At 44.9% G+C, this 19,483-nt stretch overlaps 1 protein-coding gene across 3 annotated transcripts in view; it reads right to left on the minus strand.

Annotated features, from left to right (window-relative positions):
• serac1 (serine active site containing 1) overlaps positions 1 to 19,483 on the minus strand; it is a 36,047-nt gene extending 16,564 nt beyond the window's left edge. The window contains exons 1-9 of one of the 3 annotated variants that reach the window (XM_033025641.1): positions 19,331 to 19,483; positions 17,061 to 17,097; positions 14,066 to 14,202; positions 10,302 to 10,391; positions 8,586 to 8,714; positions 5,131 to 5,249; positions 3,441 to 3,569; positions 1,939 to 2,052; positions 540 to 702 (exon numbers count right to left, since the gene is read on the minus strand). In XM_033025641.1, the coding sequence (XP_032881532.1) occupies positions 540 to 702; positions 1,939 to 2,052; positions 3,441 to 3,569; positions 5,131 to 5,249; positions 8,586 to 8,714; positions 10,302 to 10,391; positions 14,066 to 14,202; positions 17,061 to 17,097; positions 19,331 to 19,439 (1,027 nt within the window). In that variant the 5' untranslated portion in view covers positions 19,440 to 19,483. Of the gene's footprint in view, positions 1 to 539; positions 703 to 1,938; positions 2,053 to 3,440; positions 3,570 to 5,130; positions 5,250 to 8,585; positions 8,715 to 10,301; positions 10,392 to 14,065; positions 14,203 to 17,060; positions 17,098 to 19,115; positions 19,280 to 19,330 lie in introns of those variants that run through there. The other 2 variants (XM_033025642.1, XM_033025640.1) reach the window with 2 other exon arrangements.

The raw sequence follows: 19,483 nt of genomic DNA on the forward strand, positions 1-19,483 counted from the left end.
ACTATCCTACGTGCCAATTTTACTAAAGCCTATTAACCTACAAACCTGCACGTCTTTAGAGTGTGGGAGGAAACTGGAACACCTGGGAAAAACTTATGCTGTCAGAGAGAACGTACAAACTCCGCACAGACAGCACCCGTGGTCAGGATCAAACCCGGGTCTCTGGCTCTGTAAAGCAGCGACTATACCGCTGTTCCACTGTGCCGTCCCATAAGTCTTTGGGATGTGGGAGGAAACCGGAGCACCCAGAGCAAACAAATGTGGTCACGGGGAGAACATACAAACTCCACACAGGCAGCACCAGAAGTCAGGATCTCTGACGCTACGGCACTTCAGCTCTACCAGCTGCGCCACTGTGCCGCCTTTAAAATTCTTAACATTCTGAAAATACTAACTGTGAAGAAAATTGAGTAAAACTAGCAGCTATCAAAAAAGGTAAAATGGTTCTCATGAGTGCTCATATCATGCAAGGTTAATTAATTCTATTCCTTTCAGAATAGCCCAGAATATCTGCGTATGATGTCAAGTTATGCTGTCACCTGACTGTGCGATGGCTGAGTGCAGTCGCTCATTTAAAGCCAAATTTCCAATTGTCCGAATTATGTTCCTTTGAATTTTTTGAGAGTCTTGACGCAGCTGATAAATTTTTTGCAGTAACTGCAAGCCTCCATTTGTTACAATGGCATCACAGTGGCTGGGAACCTGGTGTTGGATGCAAAGTAAAACAAAAACATTTTATCTTGAAGAAAGAATAACTGTAGCAGAGAAAGAAGCATATAAGACGATGACATAGGCGATGACATAGGAGCAGAATTCGGCCATTCAGCCCATGAAGTCTGCTCCTTGACTTGATCATGGCTGATCTATCTTTCCCTCTCAACCCCATTCTCCTGCCTTCTCCCCGTAACCTTTGACGCCTTTACTAATCAAGAACCTCTCAATCACCACTTTATAAATATCTAGTGACTTGACCTCCATGGCCTTCGGACAATGAATTATACGGATTCACCACCCTCTGGCTCAAGAAATTCCTCCTCATCTCCATTGTAAAAGTATGTCCTTTTATTCTGTGGCTGTGCTCTCCGGTCCTAGACTCTCCCACTACTGGAAATTTAGCAACGTGGCACAATATCACACTGAGTTTCTCAAATACAACGTTGCACAGCAAAGTGTAGATAATCAGAACCATTTCGGGTTCTCAGAATCTTTTTCCCCCAGAGATGAAATGTCAAAGTCTAGAGGGCATAGCATTATGGTAAGAGTGGCAAAGTTTAAAGGAGATGTGCAGGGAAAGTGTTTTTTTTACACAAACATTGGCGAGTGCCTGGAGCACGCTGCCAGGGGGGGGGTGGTGGTGGTAGCGGATATGAAGGTGGCATTTAAGAGTCTTTTGGACATCACATGGATATGTAGGGAGTGGAGGGGTACGCGGGGAGTGGAGGGGCAGGCAGAAGAAATTAATTTAACGCCATCATGTTCTGATCCATATTGGGACAAAGGGCCTATTCTTGTGCTGTATTGTTCTATGTTCTAAATTTCTGTCTCAACAATAAACACATTCAACAACTTGATCTTCATAGAGAAACCCAGACTCATCATGCTCCAGTTGAACAAAGCATGTATGCAGAGATTCTGGCCCCTTGTTCAAGTCTCATTGACCAGGGGAAACATACTCCCTGTAACAGGTCTCTCAAGCCCCGTCGATGAGCTGTCTTCTCATTCCTATAAACCCTATTGGCCTATTGATCCTTCTCCACACGTACAGCAGTCACAGGACTCGAGGAATTGATCAGGCAAATCTTTATTGAGTTTAGTTTATTATTGTCTCATGTACCAAAGTACAGTGAAAAGCTTTTTTGTTGCATGCTATCCAGTCAGCGAAAAGACGCCAATCAAGCCGTCTTAGTTTAGATATTTCATAGAATAAACAAACGTTACCTTAGAATGTTTAGCGAGAGCTTGCAGACAAAATGATTCAACCTTCTCACTGGGAACAGAGCTCAGACTCTGTGCATAAGGCAGGCCATTTCCTCCAAAGCACCATAGGCCACCCTGAAACAAGATGGAAATAACTTGATCCATTTTCTCTACATGCCAATAATGCCAATTAAATAAAGGCTTTTTAAAGAAGCGTTTTAAACATTCAGAATTGATAATCATGTCAAATAACTAAGAATAAACATCACAAAGTGTTGGAGTAACTCAGCGGGTCAGGGATCATCTCTGGAGAACATGGATCTCCAGAGATGCTGCCTTACCTGCTGAGTTCCTCCAGCACTTTGTGATTTTTGCTCAACGCTCCAGCATCTGCATTACAATATCAATAATAAATAACTAAAGGCGAGTCATTCCCTCTTCTCACCTCTCTCATCAAGCAAGAGGTACAGAAGTGTGAAAACACATACCTCCAGATTCAGGGACAGTTTCTTCCCAGCTATTATTAGGCAACTGAACCATCTTATCAACTAGAGAGCGGTCTTGACCTATCTACCTCATTCAAGACCCTTGGACCATATTTAATTGGACTTTACCATGCACTAAACGTTATTCCCTTTATCATATATCTGTACACTGTGGATGGCTCAATTGTAATCATGTAAAGTCTTTCCGCTGACTGATTAGCACACAAAAGCTATTCACTGTACCTCGGTACACTTGCAATAAACTAAACTAATGCTTTTCTTTCTAAACACTTGTTTAGAAAGAATTACATACATCCTTTGGCCGGAAATGGAAGGCTAAGAGTCAGAGAAAACAACATTTTCACGGTAGCACAGCTGGTAGAGCTGCTGCCTCACAGCGCCAGAGACCCAGGTTTGATGCTGACCTTGAGTGGTGTCTATATGGAGTTTGCAGGTTATTCCTGTGATCACATGGGTTTCCTCCGGGTGCTCTGGGTTCGTAAGTTAATTGGCCTCTGTACGATTGACCCAAATGTGTAGGGAGTAGATTAGAAAATGGGGTAACAGAGAACTAGTGGGAACGGATATGTAGGGAGTGGATTACAAATGGGAAACTATAGAACTAGAGTGATGAAAGGCATGGACTCAGTGGGCAGAAGGGCCTGTTTCCATGCAGCATCTCCCAACTAAAGTACCTACATCAGGTTCCTGATTTATACTGTCCGATATAATCTTCTTCTTGCATATGGCGTGCACAGCCTAAAGTTGTAAGTCAACTTGTTCTATTTGATCATTTGTTTGTGCACGTCGGGTTGTTTGCATTAGTCGAAACGGGGTGGACTACGTGAAGGTTGCAATCTCCCATCCCGTCCGATATAATGATGATAACAGTTAGAGGCCATGCAAAAATATCCCCACATTGCATTCACACCTGGTTCTTTAGTTCTATTCAAAATAATTTTACACCTTGATTTTCAGACTAAGGTTGCTCCTTTATCAACACAAAGGCCAGCACCAGATCAGATACTTTAACCTTACCCTTTGCGCTGACATAGACTGATTACTCTCTCTTAAAGCCAGTGAGGTAAAGTACTGCACACACTGATCCACTTCAGACTGTGGTAGGCAGGCCAGGAGACGTCGAAGTTCATCTTCAATGTACGAGTCCTGCATACAGGAAGCAAACAGGGCAGGAAATAAGTGTTCAATCTTTCTTCAATGGCTCGTTATTATCACATGTACAGACACACAGTGAAATCTTTTTTTTGCATACAGTTCAGTAAAGTACTGCCATACATAAGCACAATCCCAGATTAGTACAAAATGCAGAGAAATAGTCCACAGAGACCGCATGCAAGAGCCGCCATCTCCAAGGTTCAGTCTGGTCCGTATGCTGGGTCTCCTGGAACAGCACCTGATCCAGGCGAGCCTGTCTGCTGCAGCGCCTCCAGCTATCGCCTCCGTCCAGATCATCCAATGAACCATCGTCCCTCTCCTCGACCGGCCACCTTCAGCCTTTCTGCCCAGGTAGCACCTCCCGCAGCCGACCTTGAGGGCGCAGAAGGCAAAACCTCAGCTCACTCTTTTACCAGTCCTTGCTCTTGTGCCCACCGTCACCAAATCCATCCTCCTCTGTGGTTCTTGGGGGACGAGCAAGGGTCGGCTCGGCAGGCCGTGGCCTGCCAGGTCGTTCTTTCTGGCTTTCCGTAGTCTTACATTGCACCAGGCACCAGGACACCACCTGCCTTATACTACCTGGAAAACCCTAAACCGCCTCCGCACTGGAGTGGGACATTGCGGACTCACCTGAAGAAGTGGGGCCTCTCTGACTCTGACAAGTGCAACTGTGGATAGGTACAGACAATGGCTGACTTGCGGCGGAGAGGCATGCACTGCGGACGATCTCCGCAGAGGCACGGATGTGGCACTGGCTGTGGCAAAGCAATGGCAGAACATCGTCTGACACACGAACGAACGAACCTTGCACTAAACGTTATTCCCTTTATCATATATCTGTGCACTGTGGATGGCTCAATTATCTTCAACTCTTTAATTTTCTCTCTACATATCTCACTCACATCTTTACATCATCTGGGTGATAGAGGGCTTCTGCCTCGCATCTCTAGCGACCCTGACCCCTGGTGTTGTGTGCAGTTTGGACATTCACCCCGAGACAAGTACTCTGGTTTCCTTCCACATCCCAAAAAATTTGTTAATTGGTCCCTGAAATTGCCCCGAGTGTAGATGAGTGACTTTAGACTTTACTTTATACTTCAAAGATACAGCACCGAAACAGGCCTTTCAGCCCACTGCGCCATGCCAACCAGCGATCACCCCGTACACTAACACGATCCTACACACTAAGAGACAAACCAGCACGTCTTTGGAGTGTCGGAAGAAACCAAAGCACCCAGAGCAAATGTGTCAAGAAGGGTTTTGGCCCGAAACGTTGCCTATTTCCTTCGCTCCATAGATGCTGCTGCACCCGCTGAGTTTCTCCAGCATTTTTGTGTACCTTCAATTTTCCAGCATCTGCAGTTCCTTCTTAAACACTTTACTAGCTCTACCACTAGCCTAGTACAAGGCCCCTATTGCCTCCTCCAGGAGGTCCAGTTAGCCTACAATTCTCAAATGATACCACGACTTTAGCGTCAGTCATTGCTACTGCAGGCGTTAAAACGTAATATATTTTAAAACCAAGGCAAAATACAATAAGAGATTTACTGACCTCAATTGCTTTCAGTAAAGGAGGGCGTAAAAAGAAGCGAAGGTCAATGTCTTTCATTCTGGCCAGCCCTATTCTGGTTTTCTGATCACAAGCCTGGGCCACAGTTCTATATTGGTAGTCTGCAAATGGAGAAAATGTACACATTTAAAAATAATACTATAACTAGGAAAGTTGATATTTCACTACACTTCCCCATCCCGATTGATCTTTAGTTAAACGGTAATGATTTACAAGGGATAGTAAGTGGTACAACCTTTAGTGCAAGAAACATAGAAATTAGGTGCAGGAGTAGGCCATTCGGCCCTTCGAGTCTGCACCGCCATTCAATATGATCATGGCTGATCATCCAACTCAGTATCCCGTACCTGCCTTCTCTCCATACCCTCTGATCCCTTTAGCCACAAGGGCCACATCTAACTCCCTCTTAAATATAGCCAATGAACTGGCCTCAACTACCCTCTGCGGCAGAGAGTTCCAGAGATTCACCACTCTCTGTGTGAAAAAAGTTTTTCTCATCTCGGTTTTTAAAGGATTTCCACCTTATCCTTAAGCTGTGACCCCTTGTCCTGGACTTCCCCAACATCGGGAACAATCTTCCTGCATCTAGCCTGTCCAACCCCTTAAGAATTTTGTAAGTTTCTATAAGATCCCCTCTCAATCTCCTAAATTCTAGAGAGTATAAACCAAGTCTATCCAGTCTTTCTTCATAAGACAGTCCTGACATCCCAGGAATCAGTCTGGTGAACCTTCTCTGCACTCCCTCTATGGCAATAATGTCCTTCCTCAGATTTGGAGACCAAAACTGTACGCAATACTCCAGGTGTGGTCTCACCAAGACCCTGTACAACTGCAGTAGAAACTCCCTGCTCCTATACTCAAATCCTTTTGCTATGAAAGCTAACATACCATTCGCTTTCTTCACTGCCTGCTGCACCTGCATGCCTACTTTCAATGACTGGTGTACCATGACACCCAGGTCTCGCTGCATCTCCCCTTTTCCTAATCGGCCACCATTCAGATAATAGTCTGCTTTCCTGTTTTTGCCACCAAAATGGATAACCTCACATTTATCCACATTATACTGCATCTGCCAAACATTTGCCCACTCACCCAGCCTATCCAAGTCACCTTGCAGTCTCCTAGCATCCTCCTCACAGCTAACACTGCCCCCCAGCTTAGTGTCATCCGCAAACTTGGAGATATTGCCTTCAATTCCCTCATCCAGATCATTAATATATATTGTAAATAGCTGGGGTCCCAGCACTGAGCCTTGCGGTACCCCACTAGTCACTGCCCGCCATTGTGAAAAGGACCCGTTTACTCCTACTCTTTGCTTCCTGTTTGCCAGGCAGTTATCTATCCACATCAATACTGAACCCCCAATGCCGTGTGCTTTAAGTTTGTATACTAATCTCTTATGTAGGACCTTGTCGAAAGCCTTCTGGAAGTCCAGATACACCACATCCACTGGTTCTCCCCTATCCACGCTACTAGTTACATCCTCGAAAAATTCTATAAGATTCGTCAGACATGATTTACCTTTCGTAAATCCATGCTGACTTTGTCCAATGATTTCACCACTTTCCAAATGTGCTGCTATCCCATCTTTAATAACTGACTCTAGCAGTTTCCCCACTACCGAGGAGTAAGAAGAGTCAAGCGTGTTATATTGTCATATGTCCCAGATAAAATTCTTATTTGCTGCAGCATAACTGAATATGTAAACATAGTACACTGTAAACAATATAATAAACGAGAGAAAAAAAGTTCAGTATGTCTATATACATACTCACAAGCACACACACACACATACATATATATATACACACACACAACAAACAATAGTAGTGCAATAATAGTCTATTGTAGTTCAGAGCTTATTTGAGGTTGTAGTGTTTAATAGCCTGATGGCTGTAGGGAAGAAACTGTTCTTGCACCTGGACGTTACAGTTTTCAGACTACAGTACATTCTTCCCAATGGCAGTGGTGAAATGAGTGTGTGGCCAGGATGGTGTGGGTCTCTGATGATGCTGGCTGTCTTTGAGGATGCGACTCAGATAAATCCCTTCAATGGTGAGGAGGTCAGAGCCAGTGATGGACTGGGCAGTGTTCACAACTTTTTTTTTTTGCAGTCTTTTCCGCTCCTAGGCGTTCAAGTTGCTGTACCAAGCCATGATGCAACCAGTCAGTCATTAGAAATCACTTGGTGTCCTGATTCAAACAGCAATGGAGGGCATTCAGATAATTAGGTTTATGTTGGTTTTTACAAAGAACTTTCCATTTAATCTTACAAATTCTCCTATTCAAGGATATATATCGTGCTCCCTCTACTCTTTCAGGCAAATTGCAAATTGTAACAATTCAATGTTTAGAGATACATTGTGGAAACAGGCCCTTTGGCCCACTGAGTCCACACCGACCATCGTCCACCCATACACTAGTTCGATCCTACACACTCGGGACAATTTACAGAGGTTAATAAACAGACAAACCTGCACATCTTTGGAATGTGGGAGAAAACCCACGTGGTCACAAGGGGAACGTACAACCTTCATACAGACAGCACCTGTAGTCAGGATCAGCTAGGTCTCTACTGCTGTCAGGCAGCAACTCCACCGCTGCACCACCGTGCCAATGTGTGGAAGAAATACATTTCCATTGCACTTTATCTTAACCAAAACTTAGGTCCTCTACTTTTTGACTACATTAACATCATCCATGGCTACACGGCTCCAATTGTGTCACTTCCATTAGATATCTGCTTAACCTCATGTACTGTACAAATAATCCCAGCTTCCACAAATGGGAGGCAGAAACTGCTGTGTAGATGAAGTGCTTCCATGCAACAATCCTTGCCCCTCCCTTTAGCTGCCCATGTCCCCAAGCCACGGAAGATTTGCCTGGCTAGCTTTAAAGTCGTAATATAAGCATGAAACCTTTTAAAAACTTTTTAAAGAAGTAATTCTCCAATTTTAGGTAACCGTCAACTAACCCCAACCCCCCCCCCCCCCCACCACTCTCTTTCTCCACTCCCCTTCTCTCCCGTACCCCATTTGGACTCACCTATTTCTCCCTTCCACACCCCCACTCTACCCCCCTCCCCCCTTCCCCCGGCTACTTTCCTCTCTTCGGCTTCACAATGCGTAACTCTTCAAACCTGACTCACACCTTCTGTTCTTATCTCTGATTGTTGTTCCAACCACCGGCCTGTCAAATAAAAACCCTGTGTCTACCTATTGCCTGCCGCACTTTATCCTGCCTCTCCAGTTTTCAAGCTTTCTTCTCCCACTGTAATTAACCGGAAGATAGGCCTCGACCTATCTGTGTCCTTCACAGATGCTGCCTGACCAACTGAGTTACTCCAGCACTTTATATGCTTTTCAATTTAATCGTTGAACTCTGCTTTTATTAATATCCACTGATTAGTAATTATGGACATCTGTCCAATATTCTACCGTGCCAGTGATGTTTCTTTGCCAGTTCTTGCACAGCGTGAACTCGCACGGCTTTAAGTGTCGATCGAGCCCGTTTTAAAAGCAGCCACAAACCAGAGTCATCGTCCACCTCTGGTTTCATGTTGTTCTCTGTAAAACATAGTACGTGTGACAATCTAAGGATGGTCACTTATATAAAGTAAACCATAGCTGCCAAGTTTTGTCAGAGCATTTCAGTATTCTAGTATCTGAAAATCAGTATTCTGCTGAGGAAATCAGTATTTTTACACGGTGCCATTTTGCTGTATTTTATGTGTGATCATACCCATGTAAGAGTACAAGAATGCAAAACTTTACTACCAATTGACGTATTCTACGCAATATTATTCTGTAAATAATTGTGGAAATCGGGGTAACCGTGAGAGACATTTATCCTACTTCAGAATTCCAAAAATGAGGAGAAATTATGATAGAGGCAGCGACAGCTGAAGGGACAACAACAGTTAAAGTGGTTGGCAAACATTGGCCGTACAGATATCAAGATTGAAAATATTGGGAATTATCGCGTTTGTTCACTGCATTTCATCAAGAGGAAGGCATTATTTGTGTTTGTTCTTGATTCCTTTGGTATCCGAAAAGTTTCGGAAGTGATAAAGCTGACTGTAAAATTTTAAAATCGCCCATGGTTGTCAAGTGGGTTTTTACATGCAAAATGAAAATGCTTCTGAACCTAAATTTATCATTTAAAAAAATCAACAAACTTACGAGTGGTGTGTGGAAAAGTACGTTTTCTATCATTATGCTATTGAGATGTATATTTTGGCAAATAATAAAATGTCCTGACAGATTAAACACCCACTCCCTTTCAAAGATATTGTCAATTTGCTGAGGTTATGTCCAATTAACAGTTAACAATTATGCCTTTCCTTGGCTTGCATCTAAGTAAATGTGTGTGTGTGTGTGTGTGTGTGTGTGTGTGTGTGTGTGTGTGTGTGTGTGTGTGTGTGTGTGTGTGTGTGTGTGTGTGGAGGTGGTAGTGGGTGTGGGGGTGTGTGTGTGTGTATTTGTTTGTGTGTTGTCACATCTTCGCGAAAAAACGACACGGTATTTTTACATATTCTGACAGAGATTTTCCAGTGGAGTCCAAAATCGCCTTATCTTTTCAGGCTTTATTTCTCGAGTTATTACTGACGATGTTCAAAAACCTCAAAAAACTTTGAATTTAAAAACCAGTCTTTCACTGATGACGTCACAAGGGTCTGCTCCGTGCACCCTACTTCCACGCGCTGCGAGTGACGTCACCCCCCCCCCCCAACAACCACCACCCCCCCCTCCCGTTATTCAAAAGACTCGGCTGGGCACACTCGTCTGGGCACGGCACTTTTCTTCCACGCGCTGCGAGTGATGTCACCCCCCCGACCCCCCCCTCTTCTCCTCCCTCCCCTCTCAGTCTCTGCCCTCTCTCTCTACCTCCTCCCTCTCGAGACGCGCCTGCGAGTTGGGGGCTATGCGCGAGTGGATAGGGCATGGATGGGGTAAAAGAAACAAATTAACAATATTAATATATCAAGGGGGGTGGTTAGTGTGTGACGCCACAGGCCCCCCCCCCCCCCCCCCGCAACCACGCGATGAGGGGACGGGACCCATAGGGTCCCACTTGGTCTAGTTAATTTTAAAAGAAAAATTCTAATGCTAAATTCAAATGCTGCAACAACAAAAACATTGAGACTCACTTACCATCCAGTGGCAACGAAAAAATATCTGCTGTAGCTTGCAACAGTCTTTTAACTACCCTGTGCAGTCCCTTCTGAACTTTTCTTGTAATTTCTGAAATGCAACAAAGCCAATCTTCAACAGAGTACATTTGCTGATTTTTAAAACCAGATAGAACTTGAGGTCCTAAACCACCATCTATTGACTACTAGGGGTGGCACAGTGGACCATCGATCACCATTAATTGAATGAATGAATGAAAGAATACTTTATTGTCACGTGACAAGTGACAGTGAAATTCTTTGCTTGCATGCCAAATGTGTGCAAATAGTCACCCAAAAGCGCTTACAAAGTATTCCCGTGCCTGGTCCCCCTTAGTTCTCTCCTCCTCCCCCCCCCCCCCCCCCACCCTCCCCCCACGGCGGTCCTCACACACCGGGTCCTCCTTTGTTCCTTCCCCCGGCAACGGTGGTGCATTGTCTATGTTATCCAATTTTCTCATCCATTCCCTGCACACCGGGGACAATTTAGAGATCAATTGACCTCTGGGAATGGAGAAACATAATTTCATTAAACAATGCAGCACATTAATGTTTGACTCATGTGGAAGGGTTGTTTGGGTCCCGAGATGTTGGTCAGAAAGGATCTATAGACTTGTGCACCAAGGACCTTCTGTTCCAATAATAGAGCACCACTATTCACAGTGTATATTTTACCCTTATTACAGCCCTGAAGATGTATCATCCCAGATATCATCCATTCTATCATTGCTTCACCCAACAGACCAGCTCATTCCACAATGAAAAAGATTATTTCATTGGAAAGGCAATTCTAATTTTAGGAATAGAGCACAAAGTGCTGGAGTAACTGTGGAGGACATGGACAGTCATAAGCTTTGTATCAGGACCCTCCTTTAGACTGTGGTGGGGAAGAGAAATCTGGAAGAGAGGCGGGGTGGGACAAAGCCTGCTCATTAATTTGTTCTATATCTCTCTACATCATCGTCTATATCTCTCGTTTCTCGTCTCTGTAAGTTTTGGTAATGTAGAGGTCCAAATTGTGTGGCTGGAAAGGCAGCCACCATTTTGCCAATTACTTTTGCTACCAATCTGATGGATGGTTTGCTGATGTCAATGAGGTTATTGCAAGCCTCTATTAAATCTCTAGCCTTTCCCTTAGGCAGAGTCACCGACATGTGAACTCAGTCAATGGTGAACCCCAAATAGTCCATAGTAGTGGAAGGCGTTAGTTTAGATTTAACTGGATGGATAATAAATCCCAGTTTTTCAAATAACTGTTTTGTGGCTGTTAGTTTGTTTGGCCAATTCCAAAGTTTTGCCCACAATGAGTATGTCATCTAAATATGCCATGACCATGTGTTTACGTTTACGTAGAAATGCTAGGGCTGGTTTCAACATTTTTGTGAACAGCCTGGGGGCTGATGATAAACCATTTGGCAGTGCTTTATACTGCCAGTGTTGTCCCATCCAGTTGAATTTTAAGTAACATCTGTGGTCACCTCGTATGGGCACTGAATAGTAAGCATCTTTTAAATCGATGCTGGCCATGAAGTAACCTTTGGAAATTAATTGTTTAGCAGTAACAAAGGTTTCCATTTTGAAGTGAATATATTGTACAAATGTATTCAATTTTGTCAGATCTATGATGATGTGACAACCACCATCTTTTTTGTTTTTGGTAAATATATTGGACACGAATTCTAATGGTTCGTGTTGAGTTTTCTCAATTACACTTTTTACATAAAGCCGCTCCAGTTCAGCTTGCGCTTTTGATTTTTCTTTATCAGAAAGCACGAATTCGGTTCAGTATATGTTGAACTGGAGGGCTGTACTTGTGTATAAACTATTGTATATCCCTGGATACTGCTCAAGATGTAAGTATCGGTTGTTAACATGCTCCATGCATTCAGAAAAGAGTGTAATCTCCCCCCAACCTCCATGCTCCCTGTATTTTGTAGGGAACCAGACCCACCTACCTCCATAGTTACCAGTGGCAGGTTTACTTCTTTTTTGTAGGTTCTTCGCTGCTGTTGTTGCGCTGGTGTCTGGATTTTCGGTTTGGTTGGCGTTGGAGGTCCCCGCATCTCCCAAGAAGGCCAGCCTGGGCCATGGCCTAAAAAGACTCATGTTTTGAGTACCGGGCCTTCAAGCTTTCACCAGTTCTGCTGGTGGGTGCGTTGGGGTGCTGTCTTTGGCTGTAGTGGGTTTTTGTTGGAGTCCCTTTTTATTAGTCCCAGGGTTTTTGCTTCCTCATCGAGCTCCTTGACTTGCTTCGATAGGTTGCCTCCAAACAATAGTATTGGTGTTTTTGTGGTCCCAGGTTTGCACAGTCCCTGCACCCCTTGCACACTTGTCTTTCCTTCTGCGGACCCATCTTCCGGGTCAGCCCAGAACTGACCCGCAGTGCTCCCCTCTGATGAGGTAGAAGCACTGTGCAGCCCTTCAAGAGGTACTGCTGTGGGTTTATCATAGGGCCCACAGTGACCCAACTCCATCTCCCGGAGTCTGTCACGTTGGAGCAAATGCTCCACACACTGCTCCATCCGGCTCCAGCGCTCTCTGTGGTTGTTCAAAGTTGGACTCCTCTGAGTCCACGACCTTGTTTGTTTTGTGTCTCGCCTTACCGCCCGGCCGCGTGGATCTGGCCGGTGCGGAGGCGACATCGGGCACAGCTGATCCCACTATCGGTGATCCGAGTGCCGTTGGCTGCTGCTGGCTGCCCGCTGCTCCGTGGTCCTCCCTCACCAGCTTTGTCGCAGCCCGTTCGTTTCTCCACCTGTAATCAGCATGGGAAAACACAAAAAGACCGCAGCTCTTAGCTGCAGGTCCTGGTTTAAATTGTCGCTACGGGGGAACGTCGTTCCACCCCGCCTCCTGCCGTTTTCGACTCGTCAAAAGTCGACGGCCCCATTCTGAATAGTCTCCCGCCCGGCGTGTTCTGGCCGGCGCGGGACAAAAAGTCGGCACAGCTGATCCCTTATGGGGCTTGTGCCTTCAGCTGCTGCTTGCTCCCGCAACTTCGCGGTCCTCCCCAGCCAGCTTTACTCGCAGCACTTGTGGTCACTATTTTGTCCAGCTCCCCCCCTGTGTAAAAACAGCGCGGGGACAAAAACTACCGCAGAGTAAATCACTTACCTGCAGGTCGCGGTTTCAAACTTACCGCTGCAGGGGAACGTTCCACCCCGCCTGTCGTTTCGCAAGCGTGAAAGCGATATGACACGCATGCGTCCTGGCGGGCTTCTTCACGTAGTCACTCACGTGACTCCGAAGTAAAATTTGTTCTATATTTCTCTACATCATCGTCTATATCTCTCGTTTCCGTTTCCCATGACTTTCAGTCTGAAAAAGGGTCTCGACCCGAAACGTCACCCATTCTTTCTCTCCAGGGATGCTGCCTATCCTGCTGAGTTACTCCAGAATTTTGGATCTATAAATGATAGGGGGATACAGTCGAGGGAAGGTTTGTTTGGCAGATGGGTGGAAAAAGGCTAGAGATGAAAAGGAGACAAGAGGGGATCAAAGGAGACAAAAGGGTGTTGATTGGAGGGAAGAGGTTTGAAAGTAGTGAAATATAAAAGAAAGACAAATTGCTGGAGAAACTCAGCAGGTCAAGCAGCATCTCTGGAGAACATGTGGACACGTTACAGATTTTAGGAGGTATGTTTTGAGAGGAGGGAGGGTGATGTTCCTGGCAACATTCAAGGATAAGCCAGACACAAATTTTATAGATTGAATCTTCAACAATAAGAGTGAACACAAAGCTCTCACCTTGCAACCCTTGCTGTTCCAGTGGAGCGGTCTGTATGTAGATGTAGGATTTCAGTTTCTCGCGTTCTACAGCCTGTGTATCAAGCGTCACATTTTCTCCCAGTGCCAGAATTTCATATGTAATAAACATGCACCCACTATAGGAGACAAGATAAGACGAGATAATTCACTTGTACTAACCACAAACAAATTCCAAGTTAAATCAACCAAATTGTTTCTAATATTTATGCTCTGAATACATAAATTAGAAATAGAAATATATTGTAACCCAAGGTGTATGTGAAAGAAAGTCTTTGGGAATGCTATGTTTCATAATAAATGCACACAATTCACAAATCTAGCACGGAGATTGTGAAAGAGAATCTTGGGAATGTTTTGTTTCAAAGTAGTTCCACAGAATGAACTCACACAACGGGCGGCACAGTGGCTCAGCTGGTAGATCTGCTGCCTTACAGCGCCTGAGACCCAGGTTCGATCCTGACCTCGGTGTAATCTCCGTGCAGAGAACACCCAAGGTCAGGATCGAACCTGGGTCTCTGGTGCTGTGGAGGCTGCAGCTCCACCAGCTGCATCACTGCGCTACCTTTTTGAAAGACAATTGGAAAAGTTCATATGTATTTTTGAAAATTCCACAAGAACAATTCTCCTAATGTTTGACTAATCCATCACTAAGATTTATACAGTGCAGATATTATCTAACATATGGTAAAATAAGTTCATAAGTGCTAGGAGCAGAATGAGGCCATTCTGCCCATCAAGTCTATGACGCCATTCAATAATGGCAGATCTATCTTTCCCTCTCAACCCCATTCTCGTACTTTTTCCCCATAACCCGACACCCGTACAAATCAAGAATCTGTCAACCTCCACCTTAAAAATATCCATCGGCCTCCACAGCCGTCTGTGGCAAAGAATTCCACAGATTCACCACCCTCTGACTAAAGAAATTCCTCCTCATCTTTCTAAAGGTACATCCTTTTATTCTGAGGCTTTGGTCTCTGCTCCTAGACTTTCCCACAAGTGAAAACATCCACTCCACATCCAATCTATCTTAGTCTTTCAATATTCAGTAAGTTGCAATGAGGACCCACTCATCCTTCTAATCTCCAGCGAATACAGGCCTAGTGCCGTCAAATTTTCATCATATGTCAACCCACTCATTCCTGGGATCATTTTCGTAAAACCCCCCTGGATCCTCTTCAACGGCAGCACATCCATCCTCAGAGATGGAGCCCAAAACTGCTCACAATACTCCAAATGCAGTCTGACCAATGCGTTATGAAGCCTCAGCATTACATCTGTTTTTATATTCTATTCCTCTCAAAATAAATGCTTGCATTGCTTTTGCCTTCCTTTCTACCAATTTGTCTTTCAAATGAACCTTTTTGGAATCCTGCATCACCACTCACAAGTCCCTTTGCACCTCCGATTTGTGAATTCTCTCCCCATTTAGAAAATAGTCTACGCCTTTATTCCTACTACCAAAATGCATGATTCCACACTTTGCTACAATGTATTCATAAGAGACAATCATAAAATATGAAATAGTGGCACATTTGGATAGCAGTAACAGGATCGGTCTGAGTCAGCATGGATATACGAAGGGGAAATTATGCTTGACTAATCTTCTGGAATTTTTTGAGGATATAACTAGGAAAATGGACAAGGGAGAGCCAGTGGATGTAGTGTACCTGGACTTTCAGAAAGCATTTGATAAGGTCCCACATAGGAGATTAGTGGGCAAAATTAGGGCACATGGTATTGGGGGTAGAATGCTGACATGGATAGAAAATTGGTTGACAGAACAAAGAGTAGGGATTAACGGGTCCCTTTCAGAATGGCAGGCAGTGACTAGTGGGGTACCGCAAGGCTCGGTGCTGGGACCGCAGCTATTTATAATGTACTTCAATGATTTAGATGAAGGGATTCAAAGTAACATTAGCAAATTTGCAGATGACACAAAGCTGGGTGGCAGTGTGAACTGTGAGGAGGGTGCTATGAGAATGCAGGGTGACTTGGACAGGTTGGGTGAGTGGGCAGATGCATGACAGATGCAGTTTTATGCGGATAAATGTGAGGTTATCCACTTTGGTAGCAAAAACAGAAAGGCAGATTACTGTCTAAATGGTGTCAAGTTTGGAAAAGGGGAAGTACAATAGGTTATGGGGGTCCTTGTTCATCAGTCAATGAAAGTAAGCATGCAGGTACAGCAGCCAGTGAAGAAAGTGAATGGCATGTTGGCATTCATAATAGGAGTTGAGTATAGGACCAAAGAGGTCCTTCTGCAGTTGTACATGGCCCTAGTGAGACCATACCTGAAGTATTCTGTGCAGTTTTGGTCCCCTAATTTGAGGAAGGACATTATTGCTATTGAGGGAGTGCAGAGTAGGTTTACAAGGTTAATTCCCGGGATGGTGGGTCATATGCTGAGAGAATGGAGCGGCTGGGCTTGTATACTCTGGAGTTTAGAAAGCTGACAGGGGATCTTATTGAAACATATAAGATTATTAAGGGTTGGACATGCTAGAGGTAGGAAACATGTTCCCGATGTTGGGGGAGTCCAGAACCAGGGGCCACTGTTTAAGAATAAGGGGTAAGCCATTTAGAACGGAGATGAGGAAACACTTTTGCACACAGAGAGTTGTGAGTCTGTGGAATTCTCAGAGGGTGGAGGAGGCCAGTTCTCTGGACACTTTCAAGGGAGAACTAGATAGGGCTCTTGAAGATAGCGGAGTCAGGTGATATGGGGAGAGGGCAGGAACGGGGTACCGATTGGGGATGATCAGCCATGATCACATTGAAAGGCAGTGCTGGCTCGAAGGGCCGAATGGCCTACTCCTGCACCTATTGTATATTGTTCATTACTTCTCTGCCCACTCTCCTAACCTGACCAAGTCCTTCTGCAGAGTCCTTGCTTTCTCTACACTATTGGCCCCTCAACAGAATAACTTGAAAAAAATGGCTTTACATCCATTCTCACAGAAGCAACACTTACCCCACAACGACCGGGAGAGCATATCTTCCGATTTTTTCTGTCAAAGTAGAAACAGTGTAATTCAGAATGTTGCACACTGGTGAGTAGAGTTTCAAGTCATGAATTAGAGATAAATACTGCCCGCACAAAAGGTAGTCATTCCGAAGTACGAAGTTTGCTAATTCTGAATTGATCAAATTTTGCCTAGAAGGCAGAAGGTATCCTTGCAGGTTCCATAAAAAAAGGCAAATTGCCAGAGTAACTCAGCAGATCAGGCAGCATCTTTGGACTTTGTGGGTCAGGACCCTTCTTCAGTGATTGGAGGGGGAGGGGGAGGGGGAGGGGAGAGGGGGAGGGGGAGGGGAGGGGGAGGGGAGAGGGGGAGGGGGAGGGGGAGGGGGAGGGGGAGGGGGAGGGGGAGGGGGAGGGGGAGAGGGACTGGCTGCATCATGCCCTTGAATGGCAATTACCACAATACAGGAATGTTCAGAGGCTGCATCACTGGCAGTCTTCCCCTCCATAAATAGCATCGACAAGAGGTGCTGCCTCAAGAAAGCAGCATCTATCAAAGACCCTCACCATCCAGGTCATGCTCTCTTTCACTGGTACTATCGAGCAGGCCGTACAGAAGCATGAAGTCATGCTCCACCATGCATGCATGACTTCAAGCATGAAGTCATGCTATCAGCTGTACACCCATCAGCTTCAGAAACCCACCCACACAACCCTAATTGAACCGTGACAAAGGAACACTATGGACCACCACTTGCATTACCATGGCCGTACCTTTTTACTGTGTTTTGCATTAATGTTTTTTTAATCTTTTGCAGTACTTTTTTTTTCTACTCAGAATTGTGTGTACTTTATGTTTAGTCTTGTTGTGCATTGTCAGACTGTGTGCCTGTAAAATTGACTAAGTAGAACATTCATTATTATTTGTTTTACCAGCTTAAAACATGCAAACAATTGAGACTGTAAATAAATACTTGCATTAAACATGGCTAGTAATGTACTTTCCCCAGAGGAAATATTTTTTTTGTTGATAAAATGACAAGTTAATTGAATTATTTTTCACATTAACATGTATCGGTAGTTAATCTACAATGAACTTATGCTTTACTGAGCTGCAAGTAATGAACTTGAAAACAGGAGGAAAATGATCAATACACCAAGATGTGGTCTGGTATGCAATAAAATTCTGATGATCTCGTATACCCAGGACTTTGGTGCTGCCACATCAGCAGGTTTTCCAGACTATTGGTTTTCATTTCTGTAATGTGGTCTACCAGAATGATCCCTTGGGGGGGCGGGGGGGAGGGGGGTATTAGTTACAATGAGATAGCTTGGATCCAAACTTGGATTGTTTTCTCTAGAACGCCTAAAGTTGAGAGGAGACCCGATTGAGGTTAAAAAAATTATGAGAGGCGTAGATATGGTAAGCAGTCAGAAATTTTAATCACTATAGAGCACATTTTAAGGTAAGGGCAACAAAGATTAAAGGAGGTGTGCAGAGAAACGTTTCTTTTCCAGAGGGTGGTGGGTGCAGAATGCACTGCCAAGAGTGGTGATGGATGCAGATACAACAATGGCACTTGAGATTTTGAGATGGGCACATGGATAGGCGGAGTAGAGGGATATGAGATTCGTTCAAGGGTCAGGAATGCTGCCTGTCCTGCTGAGTTACTCCAGCTTTGTGTCTATCTTTGGTATAAACACCGTCTGTATTTTTCTACATTTGTCTGAAATTAGTTTAACTTGGGATTATTGGATTAGAACTTGGATTATTTATGTTTGGCACAGAAATTATGGGTCAACAGGAACAGGCCCTTTATTATTTTCCACTGTACCTCAGTTCACGTGATAAGAATGAACTGAACTAAAGGGTCTGTTCCTCTATGGTATGTTCTAAGAGATTGAAGGTGCTGAAATCTTGAGCCAAAATAATTAGTTGCTGAAGAAACTCAACGGGGCAGCTGTACTTTTCTATGTTGTTCTATGTTCTCCAATCAGGCGTAGCTATAATGTGCCTACTCAGTAAAAATCCCCAGCTCAGAACGAAAACAATGTGTTGCAGACCTGCCACACATAAATCCCGCGGCAAAACCATTGCAGGCCCAAGAGTTTGCAGGCTGTCCCGGGGGCTGCAACTGCCCCAATGCCCAGCATGGGGCCCTCCACAGCGGGGCAACTGCATCCCCCTCATGCTCCAAAGCACCGAGTCCACTCCTCACCCCCCCCACAAAGCCTCCTGCGGACAGTAAACAAAACAAAGATGCGGATGTCGGTCTTACTGAGGCGTGTCCAGCGAGGGCGAGGGCGAGGGTGGGTGTGGGTGGCGGGGATGCCGGCGACCAGCCCCCGGCTGCAGCACACGCACACACAACGCGCCCGCAGCGACATGGTGCAGCCCAAAGATCCTATAGCGGTGCAACCGACCGGCGGGG

This window comes from Amblyraja radiata, chromosome 8, assembly GCF_010909765.2.
Source record: "Amblyraja radiata isolate CabotCenter1 chromosome 8, sAmbRad1.1.pri, whole genome shotgun sequence".
Lineage (NCBI taxonomy): Eukaryota > Metazoa > Chordata > Chondrichthyes > Rajiformes > Rajidae > Amblyraja > Amblyraja radiata.